We start from the raw sequence: 22975 nt of genomic DNA on the forward strand, positions 1-22975 counted from the left end.
ACCACTGGACACGTTTCTGACTTTATAAAAGTACACCCCGCTTTTTAAAAAAGAGTTGGAATAAATTAAAGATGAAAGTGTTGATTCTCACTGGTTGGTCCTTCAGGAGGGTGGGGGAGGGTGGCCGCCATTTACCTGCAAGGACGATTGAGGGAGCGCGAGCAGCTCCAGCTCAAGGTGTTGCGCTCTGCCACCTGCCACAGGCGGTGGGCGTCACGTGCTCTCCTCCCGCTGACGTGGAGGCGGGTGACGTCACTCACGGCGCCCGGCTGGCTGGCGGCTCAGGGCTGATTTACCAGTTTGTGGCGCTGCCCATCCTCTCGTCATGGACGCCCCGAATCAAGGTACGGTCGCCCTCACCCTTCCGCGCCCCTTGTTCCCCCCCCCACCCTTGGCGCACCGTGGCGGATTTCGGGGCATTGCTGTTTTCGGGCGCGCTTGGGGTTCGAGCCGGAAATTAAGGAGGGATTCGGGCCTGAATCACAGGAAGAGGGTTAGGCCAAGGCTAAACACTGGAAGACCAGCCAAGCTCATGGTGTTCCAAAACTTTCGTTGACGTTGGCAACTAATGATTTACCATCACTTTTTTGGGTCATTCTGGATGAACCACTTGGTTTTGAAGTTTTTTTTGGGGGGGGGAGGTTGAAGTTTTGGGGGGGAGGTTGAAGTTTTGGGGGGGAGGTTGAAGTTTTGGGGGGGGAGGTTGAAGTTTTGGGGGGGGAGGTTGAAGTTTTGGGGGGGGAGGTTGAAGTTTTGGGGGGGAGGTTGAAGTTTTGGAGGGGAGGTTGAAGTTTTGGAGGGGAGGTTGAAGTTTTGGAGGGGAGGTTGAAGTTTTGGAGGGGAGGTTGAAGTTTTGGGGGGGGAGGTTGAAGTTTTGGGGGGGGAGGTTGAAGTTTTGGGGGGAGGTTGAAGTTTTGGGGGGGGTTGAGGTTTTTTTGGAGGGGGGGTTGAGGTTTTTTTGGGGGGGGTTGAGGTTTTTTTGGGGGGGGTTGAGGTTTTTTTTGGGGGGGGTTGAGGTTTTTTTGGGGGGGGGTTGAGGTTTTTTTTGGGGGGGTTGAGGATTTTTTGGGGGGGGTTGAGGATTTTTTGGGGGGGGTTGAGGATTTTTTGGGGGGGGTTGAGGTTTTTTTGGGGGGGGGTTGAGGTTTTTTTGGGGGGGGGTTGAGGTTTTTTTGGGGGGGGGTTGAGGTTTTTTGGGGGGGGTTGAAGTTTTTTGGGGGGGTGGGTTGAAGTTTTTTTGGGAGGGGGTTGAATTTTTTTTTCCCCCTTCAGACCTGGTTGGGTCTGCCTGTATTAGTTTGGCTACCTTACAGAGTTTTGTCCTTTATTTGTATTATTTTGGTAGGTGAGAGTGTTTTATTTGCCCAAGAAGTAAAACTGAAAGTTACACACCTAAAGCAAACAGTTTAAAGTGGATGTTGTTTACATGCACTTTTTAAAAAAAAATTACACAAACAGCACGGTGACGGGCCATTTTGATCCAGCAGCCCGTACTGCCTAATTTGCATCCCATTAACCTGCACCACCCCCCCCCCCATACATTTTGGAGGAAACTGGAGCCCCCAGGGACAACCTACGGGGAGAAATTACAAACTCCTAATAAGACAGTGCGGGATTCGAAGTCTGTTACTGACGTTGCACTCAATTAGTATTGTGTGATCTCACAGTACAATATCATCTAAAATTCAATCTATGCTTGTCTCTTACAAAAGTTTTGAAAATGGCTTTACACAGAAATCTTTTTGCAAAATGGATATGGTTAATTGCTTTACTTGCCAAAGTTATTAATCATCTGAGAATATAGTAAATTCCTAATTTTTTTTCACGACAGTTTTATGTTATAGATACAGTATTTGGAGTATTTATGTTGGGTGTTGATTAAATGTTTGCGTCCATTTGCAGTTGAAAAATAGTGGCTGGGATCATACATTCACTGTAATTGTTTGGACAAGATATTATGTAGCTTTAAGATTGGCCACTAACGTTAGATTTGTGTGCTTGTATCTGCTTGAATGCTATATTGTGGACTTTTTAAAAGGAGAGAAAATTATTTTGACATTTGAGTTGTGGGTGTGGTTGGTAATTGGTGAGGTGGTGGTGAGCCATCAATTTCACAATATTACTGGGTCAGGAGTTGATTGATTTTAACCGAATAGTAATGAAGGAATGGTGATATTATGAAGTTGGGATGCCATTGATAGACTTGTTTTTCAAAAACCTTAATGGAATCTAAAATGTGATGACATTACTGTATTAAAATTTCATTTCGGCATTTTAACATATCATCTTCTCACAGTTTGGTTCATCAGCTGTAGTAATGTTCAAATAGCAGTGATTTTATTTTTGTATAACCAAAAAGCTGTGACAACACTGAATATTATTTACACTTTAAGCTGTGAAAAGGAAATTCCCCGATTGGAAGCAATGTAATGTCGTTCTTGGAAATAGTGTTTCTAATTCAGTGCAGTGACTGAAAACACTTTCATATTTTTCCCATATTTGTACTTTTCTGCTGCATTTTGCTGGGATTTATGACCTTCTAATCTCTTGTCATTGTTCAGATGGTATTCTGGCCAATCAGCGGAAGCAGAATTGCTTGACCTTAATGAGTTTCATTTGAGCTCATTTTTTTTGACATTCGTGCACCTGTTTTCTGTGTAGATTAATGATGGATTTAGGATGTGAAAACCTTATGTCTGATTTTTGTCTTTTCTGGACCAAGGTTGTTGGTGCAAGTTGAAGAAGTCCAATGTTTATACTTGGGGCTTTTGGTTTTATGGCTCAATTCAGCCTAGGTGATTGTTAATTCATTTTGAGTTGTGCAAATAAACCTTGTGAACCAAGTGTGATGCTCAACTGTTGTAGTAAAATCTGTAGAAATGTCTATATTTGTTTAAGGTTCTTAAAGTTGGAATAACTCTGGGAATACATAAAATATGAAATTTCAATTTTTTTTGCATTAAATGCACTGGAAGATCATTCTTGTGTGTCCTATTCATGCATGAAAAATAATGTGCAAACTCATTTCATTATCATTGATGGGGAAGCTTTTGCTCTTGATTTAGCTTTTTTTTATTGGATATTATTAAATCCTTTAAAACACAACATTGCTGCAACAGGCCCCTCTTCTCCTCCCACCGGCTATTCAATATGATCATTGCTTTGTCCCATACTTCAACCCTTTTGTGTGTCATTCAACACATCAGAAACCCTTTTTTCTCTTTCAAAAGTCTACCTGCACCTCCTTAAATATTTTCAATCATCTGGTCTTCACAGTCCACTGTAATACAGAATTTGAGAGATTCACCACTCTGTTGTAGGAATTTTTATGCAATGTGATTGAAAATAACTGTTCCCTTGCAACTATCTCCCCACATTCAACCTCTCTCGCAGTAATTGAATCGTCTTGACATTTACCAGGTTGTGCCTCTTTTGGAACTTGGATGTTTCAAACCCTTTTTCTTCTAAACTTCAAATAGTAAAGGACTTTTTTTTCAATTGTTAGTGAGAGGCAACAGTCCCACCCAGGGGTTTGCCTAGTGAATGTCTTCTGAACCTTGCCCAATGCTTGTATATCTCCTTTCTTGAATAAGAGAATTTTAAAAACTGTTCAAAGTACTCCAAATGCAGTCTCACCAATGCTCTGTACAATCTTACAAGTATTTCTCTCCTTCCAATAAAGGCCTCTAAGCAATTTGCCTTAATTATCTGCTGCACATTAATGATAACTTTGTTTCATAATGAGCATTTGTCCAATAATAATAATTAATAATTAAAAATTCTTATTTGGGAGGAATACAATCTTTTCTCTCAGTTTGTATTTAGTCTTTCACTCAGAACCCATGCTATTTACATCTTTGCAGGATTATCTCTTGATAAACATTTTGTTACCAGCTTCTCTCTCATGTTTGTACCAAGCTGCTCTCAAGCTCTTTACACCATTTGTGCTTGGGTTCACAGTTAGTCTTAGTGTTGGTTGTTTACTCGTTTGTTTGTTTGATTACCTGTGACAGATATCAACCTTAACTCTCCCAACAAAGGTCTGCCTGAAAACATGACTGATGTACCTGTGGATACTCCTGCAGGTGGGGATGGAGTTGGTGTACTATCTGAAGTCGAAGCAGAGGAGCTCAAAAATGATCTCAGCAAGGTAAAGTTTGAATGTTGGAGAAAATTCCATGTTGTGGTGTAGCATAAGCTGGAATGCCCAGGTGTAATATTGAGCAGCTTTCGTGCTGAGATTTATAAATTAATTTGCTATGTTTTGGTAAGTAGAGTACAACTCCAATTCTCTGAAATCCTCTTTATTCAAAATTTTTAAAAAATTTTGGATAAATGAGGATATCTAAAACAAATAGAAATCCTCTTTTTTTAAAAAAAAAGGCTGAATTGACCTCAGAGCTTGGGGGAAAAAAATTTACTGGACACGAAATTAGAATGACAATTGTCCTTGTTTCAGGTGACTCCCCTCTCACATTCTATTTCTTTCTTATCTTCCCCTATTGACTTTTTTGTCCAACACTCCCTCTCAAGCTGTGTGCCACTGTCTCCCAGCTGCAAAAGGTTATAAAAATCCCTTGTCCAGGTGTCAAGGAGAGCAGCCTCCTGGGCAGGAGGGAGACCTTGGGCTCAGTTGCATTCTCTTACTCCTTGGCACAGCAGAGCTCCCCAACGCAGACTCCAAACCTGCCTCTTGGCCTACTCCTGGACACTGAGCTCTCTAGTGTGTGGTCAGCCAAGCAGAGGAGGATTTGGAGTCTGGGGTCGGGTGCTCCAGTGACCTGGGTGATAGCACCATGCCAACTTGCCTGTGAATGTTCCACTAGCCTGAGAAGCCTCCTCAGGGATCAACGGCAGCAGTTGGGAGGTCTCTGTGATCAGTGGTGGCCAGCATTTTTTTGGTGAGAATTAAATTAAACATTATTTTAATGCTTAAAAGGCGTACCCTTGTTGGTTGATGTCTAAACATCGAATCAAGTGATTTGCTGTTGTTACGGGGCTGTTTTTTTTAAAAAAAATTATAGTTTTCCAAAAAAATTATTTATCTGACATAGTCCTGTGGTCCCAACCATTTTGGATAATCAGAGTTGGACTGTCGCTAAATATGAAAAGAATTAAATCACACAGATATAGTCACTCACTAATTTAACCCTTAATCTTTCAATAATGTTCACTGTAGTTAAATTACAATTCTCCAAAGCGTTTCAAAATATTAAATGCTTTCTAAAGCATTCTGCTAAAGAAAATATTTTGTTCTATTTCTTTTTGTTGAATGAAAAAATAGGTTATTTTTGTTATTAATAGGTCATAGTGCTACAATGTCTTGCAATGGAATTTTGAATTGGGAAAATTGCGTAGTTGTAAATGAGTTTCCCACATCACCCCACCCAACCCAGTGGAATTTCTTCATCTTGGAAACCTAGCAGCTTTTTTTGTTTGCCTTCCTTAATGACTTCAAAGTTGAAGTCGAAATTTGTTTTGCACAATTACGAAAATAGAATGTGCGACAGTTTTGTTTCTAATCTCCAGTTGCTAACAATTCAGCAATTTTTTTTCTCCCAAATAAATGACAATAGTATCACTTGTATTTCTCTCTTTTTAGTGCAGCGTCTTGGATTCAGTTACAATGAGCTTAAAGAGAACAATGTTTACAACTGTGGAATGTCAGAGCAACACCCTCACAAATTTTAAGTTCAATAAACTTGTTTCACAGTATCAACGAATCTGAGTCATGGACTTGCACAAGAGAGGTTATCTGTGAAAACAAAATTGGAGGAAAATATAGTTTTAAATTGAGTGCGTGACCCCTGTTTGATGGTCATGCAGTTAAATGGAGTTCACCCTAACAAAAATTAAAAATCACTACCTAGAAATATGAGATACTGAATAAAATGCCAAATTTGTAAATATCTTAAAAAGTGTCTATAAGAAAGACACTATTAAAATTTTCTTTTTTTCCTTTATTATTAAAACTGTTAAGTAAAGGGGGGTTTAAACTGCAGATTATGATCATATCACAGAATAACATGATCATATCAGAAATATAAAATGTCTTATATAAGGGAATTTTACAGGTATTTATATAACTTTTGTATTCAATATTGGTTTTGGACAAAGTACAAGTTATTTAATAATAATTAATGGAATTTGTTGTCCTGAATGAAATAAATTGTGTAATAATTATGGCTATGCTTCTAATTTAAAATTGATGTGGTATTTATATGATTTGTTATCATCAGTATACCTTGTGTAAAGGGTTTTAAACTCAATAAAAATATTTTAAAAAGCAAGAAATTTGAGATATGGAAGAAAATACATTTTGAAATTTAATTTAGACATCCAACATGATAACAGGCCATGAGCCTGTGCCACCCAAATACCCCAACCTCCTTACGTTTTGATGGTTGGAGGAAATAGGAGCGCACAGAAGAAACTCATGCAGACTCGAGGAAAACACACAAATTCCTTGCAGACAGCACTGGATTCTAATCAGAGACACTGGGACTGAAACTGGATTGTCTTAGCTGTGCAGCCCCACTCTTGTAAATTGTAGGAAAAAATTAATACAAAATTAATTTTTCTCATCTTGCATTTCTTGATGTTTGCAGATGAGATGGCTTTGTGTTCCTGAAAATTATGATTAAAGACTATTTTCTAGGAATGCATCTTCTTCCCATAACAGAGTTATAATATTTCAGAATGCTTTGAATGTTTTCTTTTAAGCAACCTTCAAGTTATGCATAAATAGAAATATTTGAATGGTTAAATTGCTATTTAGGGCAACTATATTTTAAATGACCAATGGCTTTACATGGGACTGGGCTGAGGAAGCATTGGTTAAAACTTTTCCAATTGGTTTAACTTGTTTTTCTACACCTTGTTAAGAGCAGCTACCATACATTTTGGTATATAAGACCTAAAAACCATGCCAAAAGCTGGTAGTCTTATCGGCCAGATACAAAAATGTGACTTAATTCCACTTAATTCAATTGGTTCCATAAACCCACTCAGGCCCAACCCTACAACAAATTTTTAAGCTACTGGTATATTAGAAATAATTTTTTATTGTAAGAAAAACTCATCTAAAATCCTTCAAAATCACCATCTGAGGAAAAGAACTTGGCAAGCACATCCGGAATCTCACTGTTTACACATACGGGTCCCAGTCTGAATCTGATGTATTTTTCTTAAAACATTTTCATTCTTTCTCCACTCTCACCATCTTCTCAGTTATGTCAAATGACCTCGCTGCACCACAGTTGGTAGATTCCTTGGCTACTTCAGTTACTTAAAACTTGCTTCATACTTCATTTATTTTGCTGCTGGCTTCATGGTGATACCCACTCTAGGGCGCGTCGAAAGAACCAAAGATTTGTTGATCCAAACCAAGGCTTTTTTTAACTAAAAGACTGGAGGATATCACAAGTAGGTCGACCAGTCCAGAATGACCTGCCAGTAGGTGTGGCTACACTCTCAGCCAATCACAGTCATCCTACACTACAATGTGTACATGTGATAGAATCTATACTATCACACCCATCTTCTAGCCATGCCCAACAGCTCAGTCAACACTTTTTTGGAGGGGAAGAGTTATCTTGTATTCCCGATTATATGATAAAACCATGAAATTCAGACTGAAATTGGGGACCCATCTTACCTGAAGGTCATCTTGTATGCCGAAATATTCGGTATTTGCTGTACAGGAGATGAAAATTAGCAAGTGATTTATTGCTGGCAGAATGGTGTGGTTGCAATGAGATGGCAAGGGGAGATTTTTGATCATTTGGTTTATTTTTCTGTTCCACTTCCTAAATATTTGAAATACATTTGTTTCTTTTTAAAATGTAAAGACCTGTAAAGCTTAAAAATCACTCTGCTTTTAATAACAAAACTTCAGAATGGGTGTTGCTGGCTGTTTAAAGCTTTGAGGGATGGGTCTTTGCATGCATGTTTCTGTATTTTCCATTAATACTGCTACAATGCCAGTAGCTCCAATACAAGATCAAATTTAAGTGCAGATATGAGATTTTGTCCTAATTTAGTGAAAATATCCAAGGATCTTTGCCATGACATATGCAAGGTCTTGGATGATTAGTGTTTTTGTGCAATACATAAATAAAACTTTCTGGGACTTGTGAAATGACATGAATCTTTTTACACTGGGGATGGCTTATGCATGTACTTCAGAACCACAGGATGCATGTTAATTTTAATGTGTGGTGATTTTTGTTCCTAATTCAAATGGTGGTGTCAATTGATTTATAAAAAAAATGCCCTCTGATACTCGCTGCATTTTGTAAATCAGTGAGGGTGACCTTTCCATTGATCTTGAGTGCATGCTTCAGGGAGGAGAATAATTCTGAGTTCAAGTCCTGGTTTTTACCAATTGATCATCCAAGCATGCCTGGTGTGACCAAAGCTTGTATGTTTGTCAAGAATCCACCTCCATCAGAAAATCATCTTCCATTAACTGTTCAAGTCAGTACATGAAGGAAATGCATAGTTGTTTGTGCCTTGTGAATGTAGTTACAACTTGATAGGGTGGAGACAGGAAGGAACATAATGCGAAACAGTTTCCTTGGTTAGTGACAGGATGGATGTAGAACAGCAGTTATTTTTTTTTCTTCTGTTTTGATCCCCTGGGTTATTCCACTAAATCACTGTAGAAAAACTGCAGATTAATTTTTACTGGGGAGGATTGTGAATTGAGTTTTTATCCTAATTAATGATTTCTTTCTAATAAACTTTCCACAAATGGGGTTATGTGTGCTCTTGGGAATGGGATTTTCAGAATGAAAACCTTCTGTAGATGTTTGAGGCAGTAACATTTGTTGTAAGTTTGCTTGAGAAAATGTCTTTTGAAGTCCATCGTCAGTTTTTAATATGTTGATGGACTAGTTGTATTTTATTATTTGATGATTGACTTGTAAGCGAGAATCTTCGGTAAAAGTGTCTGCACTGTACAGATTTGTGTCGTGTTTGGGTGTTGATTTCTGTCAAAAAATGTGCATGTCCTGCATTTCTTTAATTTTGAATACTATTTTAATTTTGTTGTCAAACATGTATCAAAAAAAATTACCTAAATACATAAATTGAAATGAGAAAAATCAATGGTACATTGGAGATGTGTATTTTTTCAAAAATATTTTCTAAAAAAAAATATTTTATTGGAAATTCTTTTTAATATTGGAATTGCTTTAAGTTATTTCCAAAACTACCTCTGTAAATTCCCTTCAGTGAATGGAATTGCACCAAGTGTTGCATCCTGTTCTAAGTTGTGTAATGATATGTGGGGGGGGCGGGGGGGAAACATTAAATGGGCATTTTCCTTGTTGGCAAGATGTAGCAAGTAATGTGCCACAGTGTTTGGTGTTGGATTTCAATCTTTTGTATGATTTGTGTAGTCCATTTGGATGAAGTTAACATTGGAATGGGTGTTATGTTTTTTGATAATAAGTTGTGAACAGCACATCAAAGGTTATAAATTGATGCATGTAACTGATTGACAAAGATCTGGCAAATGAAGCACATTGTGGGAAACTATGAAATTGTCTTTGGAAGAAAAAGTCAGACATATTATCTAAACACAGATTGTAGAACTCGAGGTTGCAGAGGGATTGGAGTGTTTTGGAACCTGATTGACAAAACATCAGTGTGTATCTACTGCAGCTAATCAGGAAAGCTTGTAGCACTTGATCATTTATTGAGAAGCAAATTGAAAACAAAACTAGGGAGGGTATGCCTCGGTTAGAAGGGGCACTGATGATACCACATCTGGAGTATTATGTACAGTAATGGACTGCTTATTTAAAAGATGTTAGTCTTGGAAGCAGTTCACATTGTTTCTGGAATGATTAGTCTGCGTTAAGAGGTAAGGTTGGGCAAGTTAGAATAATTGCTGGAGTTCATTAAACTAAGAGGACTTGACAAACATGAAATCCTGAAGGATCTTAAGGGGTGTTGGTTCGGTGCGGACTAGAAGGGCGTAATGGCCTGTTTCCGTGCTGTAATTGTTACGTGATGTTGAATGCAGAAAGGAAGTTTCATCTTGTGGGTGAACATTGAGCTGTGGAAAATGGCACATCTAAATTGGTCACCCATTTAAGATGGAGCTGCAGCAACTTTTGTGTTTAAGATCACTTTCTAGTGGAAGCAAAGTATGTGACTAATTTTCTGAGATTCTTGATGAGCAATGGGGTGGTTAGTGTGGGTATCAATGTTGATTTGGAGTTGAGGGGAACACAATGTATTCCTTACTTCAATCAGAAACTCCCAAGCGGGAGTTATATAAATCAAAACAGATGGGATTGGAGTTGAATTTTTTATTGGTGATTTTAAAAACTGGTCCATTTTATGTCCGAACAGCATGACCAATGCAATCTAAGATCTAGATTGGTGCAATATAACTTCTTGCATCAGCTAAAGCTTACCCACAGAAATTACATAAATTCTATTATTGGATATGTGTCTTAGGGAATGAAGAAATGGAAACCTTTTTACGTTCCACCTAGTCATGCTCTAAAGTGAAACCTTTTTGGGAAAATTTAAGAATTTTATTAAACAAGGTTATTGGGAAACAATTGCCACAAAGTCCAGAATTGTTTCTCCTAGGAAATATTGTGGGCATAAGACTTAAAATAAGGCTGTCCAACTACCAATTAGAATTTTTTTAAATTGCTTTGGCAGTGACCAGGAAATGTATTGAGGTTACTTGGAAGTCTGATTCCCCTCTGGATATATCCCGATGGAATGCAGAAATGCATAGTTGTGTTCCCCTGGAGAAAATTACATAATCTAAAGAAGTACAACATGTTTTTATACTTGTAGAACGCAGAGTTGAATATATAGGGATACTTGTTCACTTCCTGAATTCTATGTCCTTGCTCTTTTCCCTATTTGAGATCTTGGCAAGAAAAGGAATTGGATCCTCTGAAGGGGATCCTGGATCCTGACAGTTCTTCCTCTTTCCCACTTTTCTGCTAATTCATCTTTTTTCTTTTTTCTATTTCAGGGTTTTGTTTGGAGGGAGAGGGATGAAATTGTACAAGGCATTGGTGAGGCCAAATTTGGAGTACTGTGTACAGTTTTGGTCACCAAATTATAGGAAAGATATAAACAAAATCGAGAGTGCAGAGAAGGTTCACGAGAATGTTGACAGGATTTCAAGGTTTGAGTTACAGGGAAAGGTTGTGCAGACTGGGGCTTTTTTCTCTGGAGCGTAGAAGATTGAGAGGGGACTTGATAGAGGAGTTTAAGATTTTAAAAGGGACAGACAGAGTAAACGTGGATAGGCTTTTTCAATTAAGAGTGGGGGAGATTCAAACTAGAGGGCATGGTTTAAGATTGAAGGGGGAAAATTATAAGGGGAACATGAGGGGAAATTTTACGCAAAGGGTGGTAGGGATGTGGAATGAGCTTCCGGCAGACGTGGTCGAGGCAGGATCATTGGTTACATTTAAGGAAAGACTGGATAGTTACTTGGATAGGAGAAGACTGGAGGGGTATGGACCGGGTGCTGGTCAGTGAGACTAGGAGGGTGGGGATTTGTTACGGCATGGACTAGTAGGTCCGAACTGTTCTGTGCTGTGTGGTTATATGGTTTATATGGATGGGGCTGTTTGGAGATATGGACAACTTGTACCATTGATTTTTCTCATTTCAATTTATGTATATAGGTAATGTTTATTTTTTGATACAAGTTTGACCACAAAATTAAAATAAAGTGTTCAAAATTAAAGAAATGCAGGACATGCACATATTTTGACAGAAATCAACACCCAAACACTACAAAGACATTACAGACTTAAAAATTACTTGATTTTAATAAATGTAAAGTTGTAGCGGGCTGAGCTATCGATGTTGTGAACCATCGCTGGTGCAGCTCAGCAGCGAACGTGTGGAGCCATGGGCACTTACCTGAGTAATGGACCGTGTACGCACGGTATTGTGTGCCAAGTAACGGCACATCGGATTGATATGCCTCTTGGAGGGAGTAGGCCTCCACTGTGTACTTTAAACCCGCCAGCCCTGTGGATTGGCGGAAAACACTTAGTGACATCACCACCCCGTCACGTGGAGCCCATGATGGGAGGGATATGAAAGAAGCATGGCAAACTCAAACTTATGACTAGCCCTGTGTTTGCGTATTGATTTAGTAGCTCTACTGAAATAGTCGCTACAAAGTTTTAACATTTTTAAAAAACGTTGATTTGGAGTTCTCCGATCAGCTATGATCTTATTAAATGGAACAACAGATTCATGGGGCAGTGACCAAATCCTGCTCCTAATTTGTGTGCTGAATTTGTTTTGTCACCAGTTTTTCATGTTTAAGTTCAAGTAAAGTTTATTCAATAAACTTGTCATTGCACAATAGGACATGAATTGTTTCAATACATTTTCCAGCAGATGGCAACAATAATGTGAATTTTTGTGGGCATTTGTTGCACAGGTTGAAGATGAAATAGCAACACTTCGACAGGTTCTTGCCGCCAAGGAAAAGCATGCTTCAGAGATCAAAAGAAAGTTAGGGTTGACTCCTTTCAATGAACTCAAGCAGAATCTCACGAAAAGCTGGCAAGATGTGCAAGCATCCAATGCGTAAGTTTTTAGAACATTAGAATTTTTCCCTCCCTCATTATTGGGCATGTACTGAAAATTATTTTGTTAACAGAATAACTATGAATTTACCATGTATATCATAACTTGGCAGTTACTTTAAGATCAAATGTTTTTGGGACACTTAGCATTTATTACATGCTAAATAATGTAAGGTTTGAGAAAATAAGGCAGCAAAGAATTTTAGTTTTGTCAGTGATTTGACCTTGGTTGCAGTTGATATTTGACTATCCGATCCATTTTTCTAGAGTGAGATTTTAGAACATTTTCCTAGAGTGAGATTTGGGGGCACTCTTCTCGGGCGAGATTTGGGGGCACTCTTCTCGGGCGAGATTTGGGGGCACTCTTCTCGGGCGAGATTTGGGGGCACTCTTCTCGGGCGAGATTTGGGGGCACTCTTCTCGGGCGAGATTTGGGGGCACTCTTCTCGGGCGAGATTTGGGGGCACTCTTCTCGGGCGAGATTTGGGGGCACTCTTCTCGGGCGAGATTTGGGGGCACTCTTCTCGGGCGAGATTTGGGGGCACTCTTCTCGGGCGAGATTTGGGGGCACTCTTCTCGGGCGAGATTTGGGGGCACTCTTCTCGGGCGAGATTTGGGGGCACTCTTCTCGGGCGAGATTTGGGGGCACTCTTCTCGGGCGAGATTTGGGGGCACTCTTCTCGGGCGAGATTTGGGGGCACTCTTCTCGGGCGAGATTTGGGGGCACTCTTCTCGGGCGAGATTTGGGGGCACTCTTCTCGGGCGAGATTTGGGGGCACTCTTCTCGGGCGAGATTTGGGGGCACTCTTCTCGGGCGAGATTTGGGGGCACTCTTCTCGGGCGAGATTTGGGGGCACTCTTCTCGGGCGAGATTTGGGGGCACTCTTCTCGGGCGAGATTTGGGGGCACTCTTCTCGGGCGAGATTTGGGGGCACTCTTCTCGGGCGAGATTTGGGGGCACTCTTCTCGGGCGAGATTTGGGGGCACTCTTCTCGGGCGAGATTTGGGGGCACTCTTCTCGGGCGAGATTTGGGGGCACTCTTCTCGGGCGAGATTTGGGGGCACTCTTCTCGGGCGAGATTTGGGGGCACTCTTCTCGGGCGAGATTTGGGGGCACTCTTCTCGGGCGAGATTTGGGGGCACTCTTCTCGGGCGAGATTTGGGGGCACTCTTCTCGGGCGAGATTTGGGGGCACTCTTCTCGGCCGAGATTTGGGGGCACTCTTCTCGGGCGAGATTTGGGGGCACTCTTCTCGGGCGAGATTTGGGGGCACTCTTCTCGGGCGAGATTTGGGGGCACTCTTCTCGGGCGAGATTTGGGGGCACTCTTCTCGGGCGAGATTTGGGGGCACTCTTCTCGGGCGAGATTTGGGGGCACTCTTCTCGGGCGAGATTTGGGGGCACTCTTCTCGGGCGAGATTTGGGGGCACTCTTCTCGGGCGAGATTTGGGGGCACTCTTCTCGGGCGAGATTTGGGGGCACTCTTCTCGGGCGAGATTTGGGGGCACTCTTCTCGGGCGAGATTTGGGGGCACTCTTCTCGGGCGAGATTTGGGGGCACTCTTCTCGGGCGAGATTTGGGGGCACTCTTCTCGGGCGAGATTTGGGGGCACTCTTCTCGGGCGAGATTTGGGGGCACTCTTCTCGGGCGAGATTTGGGGGCACTCTTCTCGGGCGAGATTTGGGGGCACTCTTCTCGGGCGAGATTTGGGGGCACTCTTCTCGGGCGAGATTTGGGGGCACTCTTCTCGGGCGAGATTTGGGGGCACTCTTCTCGGGCGAGATTTGGGGGCACTCTTCTCGGGCGAGATTTGGGGGCACTCTTCTCGGGCGAGATTTGGGGGCACTCTTCTCGGGCGAGATTTGGGGGCACTCTTCTCGGGCGAGATTTGGGGGCACTCTTCTCGGGCGAGATTTGGGGGCACTCTTCTCGGGCGAGATTTGGGGGCACTCTTCTCGGGCGAGATTTGGGGGCACTCTTCTCGGGCGAGATTTGGGGGCACTCTTCTCGGGCGAGATTTGGGGGCACTCTTCTCGGGCGAGATTTGGGGGCACTCTTCTCGGGCGAGATTTGGGGGCACTCTTCTCGGGCGAGATTTGGGGGCACTCTTCTCGGGCGAGATTTGGGGGCACTCTTCTCGGGCGAGATTTGGGGGCACTCTTCTCGGGCGAGATTTGGGGGCACTCTTCTCGGGCGAGATTTGGGGGCACTCTTCTCGGGCGAGATTTGGGGGCACTCTTCTCGGGCGAGATTTGGGGGCACTCTTCTCGGGCGAGATTTGGGGGCACTCTTCTCGGGCGAGATTTGGGGGCACTCTTCTCGGGCGAGATTTGGGGGCACTCTTCTCGGAATTCAGAGGAAAATAACAAAGTTAAGATGTAGTTAAAAAGATATCTGACAACAGCTACTGAAATTTGTGTGCAGGTGAAGAAGCTTAATGTGAATCCCGCACTTACAGCAGCCAAGGTGTGCAGATTATTCATCTTGCTCTCGACAATAGTTGCTTTAAAGATAAACTATTGTCATTGTTTCTTATTTTTTTTAAAATCAAAGCAAATTGTTATGGTTTGCCAAATTAGTTGTGGGTACGTTTTCAAAGCACTGCAATACTATTCTTTTCTGCTTAACAATTTCAGGTTCTTAAGTGACTGTGAATTGTGTCCTTTTTTTAAATTGTGCTTTTAAAATTATTCTTGATCTTTGTTTTTTCCCAGTTGCTTTGGATTTTAAAAATTTACTTTGAGTGTTGTTCAGCATAATTTGCTGCTTAGCCACCCTTAATATAGTTATTAAAAACCAGAAATCTTTTGAACAGATTGCAGTCATAGTCATGGAGCCATACGACACAGAACAGCATCTTTTGAAGATCATAATTGTACCTACTTTGATAGCTTGTTCGAGGGGGTGGGGAAGAAGTGAGCCCTTCTGGTACTTCTATCTCCTCTGCCCTCTATTTCAAAAACCATCTTCTCTGGAAAAGATTGTTTGCATTCTCTTTAGCCATGATTTTCTCCACATTAATGAATATTTTTTTTTAAAAACTCTCCTACCTCCTGTGGCTCCACACAAAAATGAGACCAATTTCTCTGACTTTCCACCCATTTACTCTCAATATAGCTGAAGAATATTTGGGAATTTTCTTGCCTATTGCCTGCCAGATCCATCTCATAATAGCCTATTTCTGCATTTAGATTTTCAGCCTATAAAGGCAGCCCTGCCATTTAATCACGAGCTGATCCATTTTCCCTCTCGGCCCCACTGCCCAGTCTTCTCTCCATAACCTTTGATGCTCTGGCTAATTAAGAACCTATCAATCTCTGCTTTAAATACACCCAATGACCTGGCTTTCACAACCACCTATGGCAACAAATTCCACAGATTTTCCATCCTCTGGCTGAAAGAATTTCCTCTGCCATTCTTTTCTAAGAGATCTTTCAATTCTGAAGTTACGCTCTCTTGTCTAAGATTCTCCTACCAAAGGAACCAACCTTTCTACATCTACTCTGTCCATGCCTTTTCAACATTCTAAATGTTTTGATGAGTGCCCCTCCTCTTCTTCCCCCCCCCCCAACAAATTGCAATGAGCTGTCAAATGCTCTTCATGTGATAACCCTTTCATTCCTAGCATCATCTTTGTGAACCTCTTCTGAACTCTCTTGTTACATCAGTACATCCTTTTTTTAATTTAAATTTTGAGTAAAGTTCCCCAAACCTGGGTAAATTACAAGTTATAAAACATAAGCTTATCCATAAAATAGAAACAAATATGGCATCAAAAATATCAATATAACAACCTTGCGCTTATTTAGACCTCTAATAACAGAAAAAAGACTGTCATTCATTAATATGCTTCACCACAACATCCACCACTATTTTCCCCCAGAAACCTAGATATTTGCCCCATTTTTGTGTACAGATGTCCAATTTATCCATCTTTTTTAGACCTGCGTTCAAATACTGCCACTTTTGCCATATTTGAGGCCCACTCCTTCCCCCTCAAAAAAAATTCTTCCAACCTCTAAGTATAATTTGTCTTCCTACCATTATACTTGTCTGAATCCAATTTTGAAAGTATTTATCCCCAAATAACCCAAGTATGTCTCCCAAGATAAAGTCTGAAGCAAAAAGGAATTTGAACATCTGAAACTTCAATATACTTATGTATCATAGTACAGAATTCTTGAATTCTCGGACAAGACCAAAGCGCATGTACTAAGTCCCCTTTATCCACCTCACAGCACCAGCATTCAGGGTTATCTTTCAACCCTTATCTCTATAACCTTGCTGGAGTCCAATAAAAAACTGTGCAGAATCTTCAACTGAATTGGGCGCACTCTCTGGTCTCTTGATATTATTTTGATATTTTTAAAATTTTATCCCATTCCAGCACATTTAATGAAGAGTCCAAAGTTGCTCACAATACTCTTAGTGAGGTCTCACCAGAGCCTTGTAAAGTGTCAACATCACATCCCAGCTCATGTACTCTATTCCTCTTGAAATGAATGCCATCACTGCATTTCATCACCATTGATTCAACATACACGTTTAGCTTCTGGGAATCCTGCATGAGGACTGCCAGATCCCTTTGTATCTGGCCATTTTCAATTATCTCCTCATTTAAAAAAAAAAAATTGTCACCTTGTTTTTATTTTTTCTACTCAAGTGTATGAATATACACTTTCTGACATAATTGCTATTTCTCTGCCCACTTTCTGAATCTAAGTTCTTCTGCAACCTTCCTGTTTCCTCAGCACTACCTGCTCTTCCACCTACCCTTGTATAATTTGCAAACTTTGCCACAAACCATTCTTCCCATAATCTAAATCGTTAATGCACAACCTAAAAGCAGTCCCAATACTGCCCCCTGTGGAGCAGCCTGAGCAACTGGCAGCCAACCAGAATATGATCCATGTATTCAGGCTCTCTGCTTCCTGCGCCAGTCAGCCAAATCTCTCTGCATGCTAGTAATTTTCTTGTAGAAGTAAAACAGGAAATTTGACAAACACCATGGTTGAAGTAAAAACACAATGCTAGAGAAACTCAGCAGGTCAAACTGTCTTGTATAGCAAAAATAAAAAAAAATACAGGTTACTGACGTTTTGGGCTTGAGCCCTTCAAGGTATGAAAAAATGTCAGCAGGTGTCTGAATGAAAAGGTTAATGGGGAGGAGCATGGCAGTAAAAGCAGGAGGTAATGGGTGGAGAAGGGAGGATATAGCAGTAAGCAAGGAGAGGAGGAATGGCTAGGTGAATAGAGAGAAGGGGATGGAGAGCTGAGGGAAAGAAGACAGGGGGAAGTGAGAGCAGGTTAGCAGAAATCAGAAAAGTTGATGTTAATTCCTTAGGCTGGAGAGTTCCCAGGAGGAGAAAATCGGGTGTTTTTCCTTTAATTTATGGGTGGTCTTGGTGGGATGATACAAGACCATTGATAGATAAGGGAGTGGAACACAGACTGAAATAGGTGGCCACTGGGAGGTCTCTGTCTCTGGTACAGAGCGAAGGTACTTAGTGAAGTTATCTCCTGATCTACACCCAGTCTTTATGATGTAGAGAAAGCCACAAAGGGAGAACTGGATGCAGTCAATCAATCTGGCATATACACAAGTGAAATCCCACTCCCGTACAAGCTGAGCACTTTCACTCTGTCTGCATCAGGGACCTTCCAGTGGCTAACCATTTCAGTTCTACGTCCCACTTCCATAATCAGATGTCAGTCCTTGGTCTCGTGTGCCATCCCGTCAAACCACTCATAAATTGGAGGAACAAAACATGATTTTTTTCCAATGCTATTTCTACTGGGCTGTTTTTTTAAAAAAAGACTGGTTCTCCGAGAAAGCAGTTTATCTAAAATGGGACCAGTCTCAATCATTTTGGATAATCGGAGTTGTACTGTACTTGACAATCAAATTGAACATCTTAACCATTGATGTCAAGCTAATTTAAAAAAAAAAGTCCTTTCTGCTTCCCCTCTCCATTCTTGAATAGTGGGGTGACATTTGCTATCTTCCAGTCCTCAAAGACAATACCAGAATCTAATGATGACCAATGCTTCCACAATCTGTCATTCCTCTTTGGAAACTGAGGGTGCAATCCATCTGGTCTGGGAGACTGATTTTCCCCCTTCAACCATTCAGTGGACTGATTGCCTTTGATATCTGGCACACTGTTAATGTTCTCTTTTTGGCATTCTGATTTTTCTCCACTACTTCTGCACCTCTTGTACTCACCAAGGGATTTGCTGGACTGCAAAAGTCTGACATGCACCTTTTTCCGGTCAAGAGCTTCATGCTGGCATTCATTTAAGACCATTGTAATTATAAATGCTTGCAGTTTCTTTCATGTTAATGAGCAGTTTGCATTTAAGGTTTGAGTGCAAGTTTTGTCCAAACTTAGTTTACATTTAAAGAAACTGTCCACACAATATTTGTGGAATATTTGAATTGTTGATTTTTTAACTTGGATTTTATTTGTGTGCAGTGCTTTTTGAATGCTTTTGCTTCTGCAATATTGGAAGAAATTTCTGTAGAACTTGAGATCTTTTAGTGTGTGAATATAATGGAGAAATTATTAGTACTTGATGTCTGCAAAAAAATTTTTAAAAATGCGCTGTTCATTATTTTTGAAGAAACCATTGTAATGGTGAAAGGATTAATTAAATTCAGTCACTCTTCCTTTCCCTCTGTTGCTTCTGCATCCCTTAAGTATTCAAGCAAGAACAATTTTGAACCATTTAAGACAAATTGCATCTTCAAAATGCTGAAATTACCCATTTCATTATTTCCTCTAATTTGTTTCTCTTATTTTGAAGTGCTAGTGGGTTAATTTGGTCACAATAATTGAAACCGTATGATATGGTCAAATTTTTATGTTGTTCCAAAATCTATTCTGTTCGATTATTCAAGAAACTACAGCATTACATCAATGTTTGCTACAGAAATTCTACTGAATTATTTTGTTTTGAATCCCACCAAAAATGAAGATGGGAACTCTGAATAAAAGGCTCTGAACCCTAAAGTTAATTATACTAATCTTCCTTCACCTGTTTATTTCATGGTTAAATTGCATTCGCTGAACAAAGAATTTGTTAAGAACAAGAGCTCTATTTGCTTTTAGGATAAATTTATTGAATTATTTGGAAGCAGGATTGGACAAGCAATTTAGCATTCTGAAGTTGGCACTTGAATTTATGGCAATAATGCTTTAATTTTGGGATAATTTTCACAAAAAGCACTTAAATCTGAAGAATTCTGCTTAGCATTGGTATTTGGTTCAAATTGCAAATTTATAGAATTAGTATTGATGAGACATTAATTTTGACAGATTTTTTGAATTACAATGTTGCTGCAGTTCAGTTTTATTTTCACTAACGAAGCATTCTGTAATTTTCCCAAATAAAAACTGAAGAGAAAATTGAAGCAGCAGCAGGCTTAAATTAGTGAATCACACTCATTTTCTCAGACCATTTTTGAAGAAACTTGTCATCATGCTTGGTTGGTGTGTAAATAGAATTGCACCTGCCCTGGAAAAATACTATGGAAGCTTTTTGCATTCCCAGTAGAATTTTCAATCTTTATTGAAACGTGTGCAGGCAATGAGCTCAACAAAGGCATCAGTTGTTTGTTGCTTTCTCTGCTTTGCCCTAAATTATCGGCCAAGTCATTTATTGCCACAGCATTGTTCTACAATAGTGTACTCAATGCTGAATGTATGCATGATTTTCCTTTGTATTTTTCATGTACATTCACAATATTTGCAAATTTTGCATCTTGTTGCCCAATTCTCTTGGGGCTGATTCGAGACCTTGGCATATATGTACAATATATTGACAATAAATGATGTAACAGGAAAGTGGCCTTGAGGCAATAGTGTTAAGACAGTCATTGAATTGTGCTGAACAGAAGTAGATTCTTAGGACTGCCATGCCCATGCAAACCATCTTTGCTCATCTTCTCTTTGTCCATTTTCCTACATTAGGACCTTCTAAGTATTAACTGTTTAAGTGCCCATCCAAATGTTTGTTAAACTTGTTTGATTCCACTTGCCTTTTGGCAGTGCATTCCAGATTCAAACCACACTTGATTTAAAAAAAAAATTTCTCCGGGGCCCTTTAAAACATTTGTTTCATCTTCAATATCAAACTTGTTTTTGATGCTCCTACCAAAGATAAAAATTTTGGCCATATCCCCTATTTATACCTTGCCAAGGTTTAATTGTATAATTGTATATTCTTCATCACATCTGCCCCCCCACACCTCCTTGGCTCCAAGAAAAACAAGGTAACTTATCCATTTTTTCACCATAATAAAGGCCTGCCAATCAAGAACACAAGAGGGTGAATGTCTTGTACTCTGTCTAAGTGTGGCCTAACAAGTTTCACTAAGTTGTAACATCGAATCCAAGCTTTTGTCTTCACACTTGTAACCTCTATGTTGTAAGCCTCTTTACAACACTAACCTGAGTTGCCACTTTAATGAAAGCAAGTTCATTAACTTTGTACTGTACCATTTATAGCCTCCTATTTGTCTTCCCAGAATGCATTGTACAGCAAAATCCCTGGTATCCAGTACCTAAGGGTGTTGCAGTTGCTGAATAGGTGTATGTTCTTGTTTTCTTAAGACACACTTGCAATGTCTAACTTGTACAACAACACAAAGAATAAATGGTTTAAAAGTCAGAGCAAAATGTAATTTGAAAAAAAATTACTGTACTCCTTAATTATGTAAAGTTCACTTTAATCAGGTAATTCCAATATCTTACAAAATTTAAATTTGAGACCTGATCGGTGATTCAGAACCAGCATTGCATGCACCGTGCCGCCATCATCATTTTCTTCCCCCCCCCCCCCCAAATTTACAGATAAAACCTTACTATTACACTGAATATGAAAATAAAGATAGACTTGCTAGCTAGGGAGGTCTTTCAGAGAGATGCCCCAATAGCGAGCAGCATCTGCTAGCTCTTCATCCTGGGCCATGCCATTTTATTCCAACCCAACTTTATTCAAATTGAGCCCCACCCACAGCAGCTATCAAGATGCTCCACTGGCTGAATGTTTATTCCCATCTTTACCCCCAAGGGGTTATGTATTGCCTTGGAGAACATTTATTTTTATAATTTTAAACTTTTATTTATTATTAATTGTAAAATATATTTAATTATTTCCTTTTTGTTGCTTCAATTCTGGATAGCTAAGATTTTGCTGTATTTTAATTTGGATTCAATTCCATCTGCCAACACTATGATCAATTTTCTAGTTTATCTACCATATATATTCATGTAATCGTCTATCCCTTGTAAATGTAGAAGTGGGCCCATCCTATTTTTGGCTCAGCAACCCCCCCCCTTCCCCTACCCCTGCACCCATCTGAGCTCCCAACACTCTAACCATGAACCCTCTCCCTGACTGCCGACTCCTGACACCCCAACTGCAGATCCTCACCTTGGCTGCTTGCCCATTGGAGCTCACGATGCCCCAAACATGGACTGACCACCTGGTCCTGGCCATCCAAGCTCCTGACGCCTTGAACAACACGGGTACCTTCACCATGATCAAAAATAGTATTCATGAAAAAGTTGACCCTTCCCTAAATTTGACCTGAAAATTTTGTCCTCAAAGCTACTATTACACATTTATATGGTGCATTCAGCTGTTGTCTTAAAAGAACATCTTTGCTATCCACAATGCCAATTTTTGTCATCCACCAACTTGCTTATCATACTTCCCACATTCACTTGCAAGCCATTAAAATGCATCACAAACACTGATCCTAGTACTAATCCCAATCGTGTATGCATCCTACCACTACCCATAAGCAAATTTTTGGATTCATTTAGCCAGTTCACCTTGTGCCTTGACATTTTCAACCAGCCATTTGAAGAACCTTGTAGTAGAATTTTATTTTTATTGCCCTGTTGCTAACTTGATTGTCAGTAAAGCCCCCAGACTGAAACCAACAGCAAATTATTTCTTCAGTTTTTTTTTTCTCTCCAAGTGCTTTGATTCTTAATTGTCAAATAAAATTGAATTTATTTTGAAATGGTTGGCATATCCATGAATGTAATTAATGTATTGATCTGGGCATCTTGTTTTCACTAAGCCAGATTGTCTGAAATGATATTTGTATAATACTTGAGGTGTTGCATGTAATTGTTCCAATTTAAAGATGTAACTTTATGAATCTCATGGGAGGTAATTAACAAAGCAGTTTGTATTTGGACTTTTTTTGATGTAGAACATCACAACAAGTGAACTATTTTGGCAGGCTGTTCTGCTCTCAGTTCCAAACAGCAGTGCATCAAATCATTTTTTTGTACAGTTAGGTACTCATTGTTTTTATGTGACCAAACTAAATCACCAGTTTGACTTGGAAAAGTTAAGTTT

At 40.1% G+C, this 22975-nt stretch overlaps 1 protein-coding gene across 6 annotated transcripts in view; it reads left to right on the plus strand.

Annotated features, from left to right (window-relative positions):
* Positions 1–230: 230 nt before the first annotated feature.
* Positions 231–22975, plus strand: part of tpd52l2b (tpd52 like 2b) — a 59552-nt gene continuing 36807 nt past the window's right edge. For 2 of the 6 annotated variants that reach the window (XM_069883874.1, XM_069883877.1), the window contains exons 1-3: positions 232–344; positions 4014–4150; positions 12449–12597. In XM_069883874.1, coding sequence (XP_069739975.1) covers positions 326–344; positions 4014–4150; positions 12449–12597 — 305 coding nt within the window. In that variant the 5' untranslated portion in view covers positions 232–325. Of the gene's footprint in view, positions 345–4013; positions 4151–12448; positions 12598–22975 lie in introns of all 6 variants that reach the window. The other 4 variants (XM_069883879.1, XM_069883875.1, XM_069883878.1 and 1 more) reach the window with 4 other exon arrangements.

This window comes from Narcine bancroftii, chromosome 6 (genome assembly GCF_036971445.1).
Source record: "Narcine bancroftii isolate sNarBan1 chromosome 6, sNarBan1.hap1, whole genome shotgun sequence".
NCBI classification, from domain to species: domain Eukaryota; kingdom Metazoa; phylum Chordata; class Chondrichthyes; order Torpediniformes; family Narcinidae; genus Narcine; species Narcine bancroftii.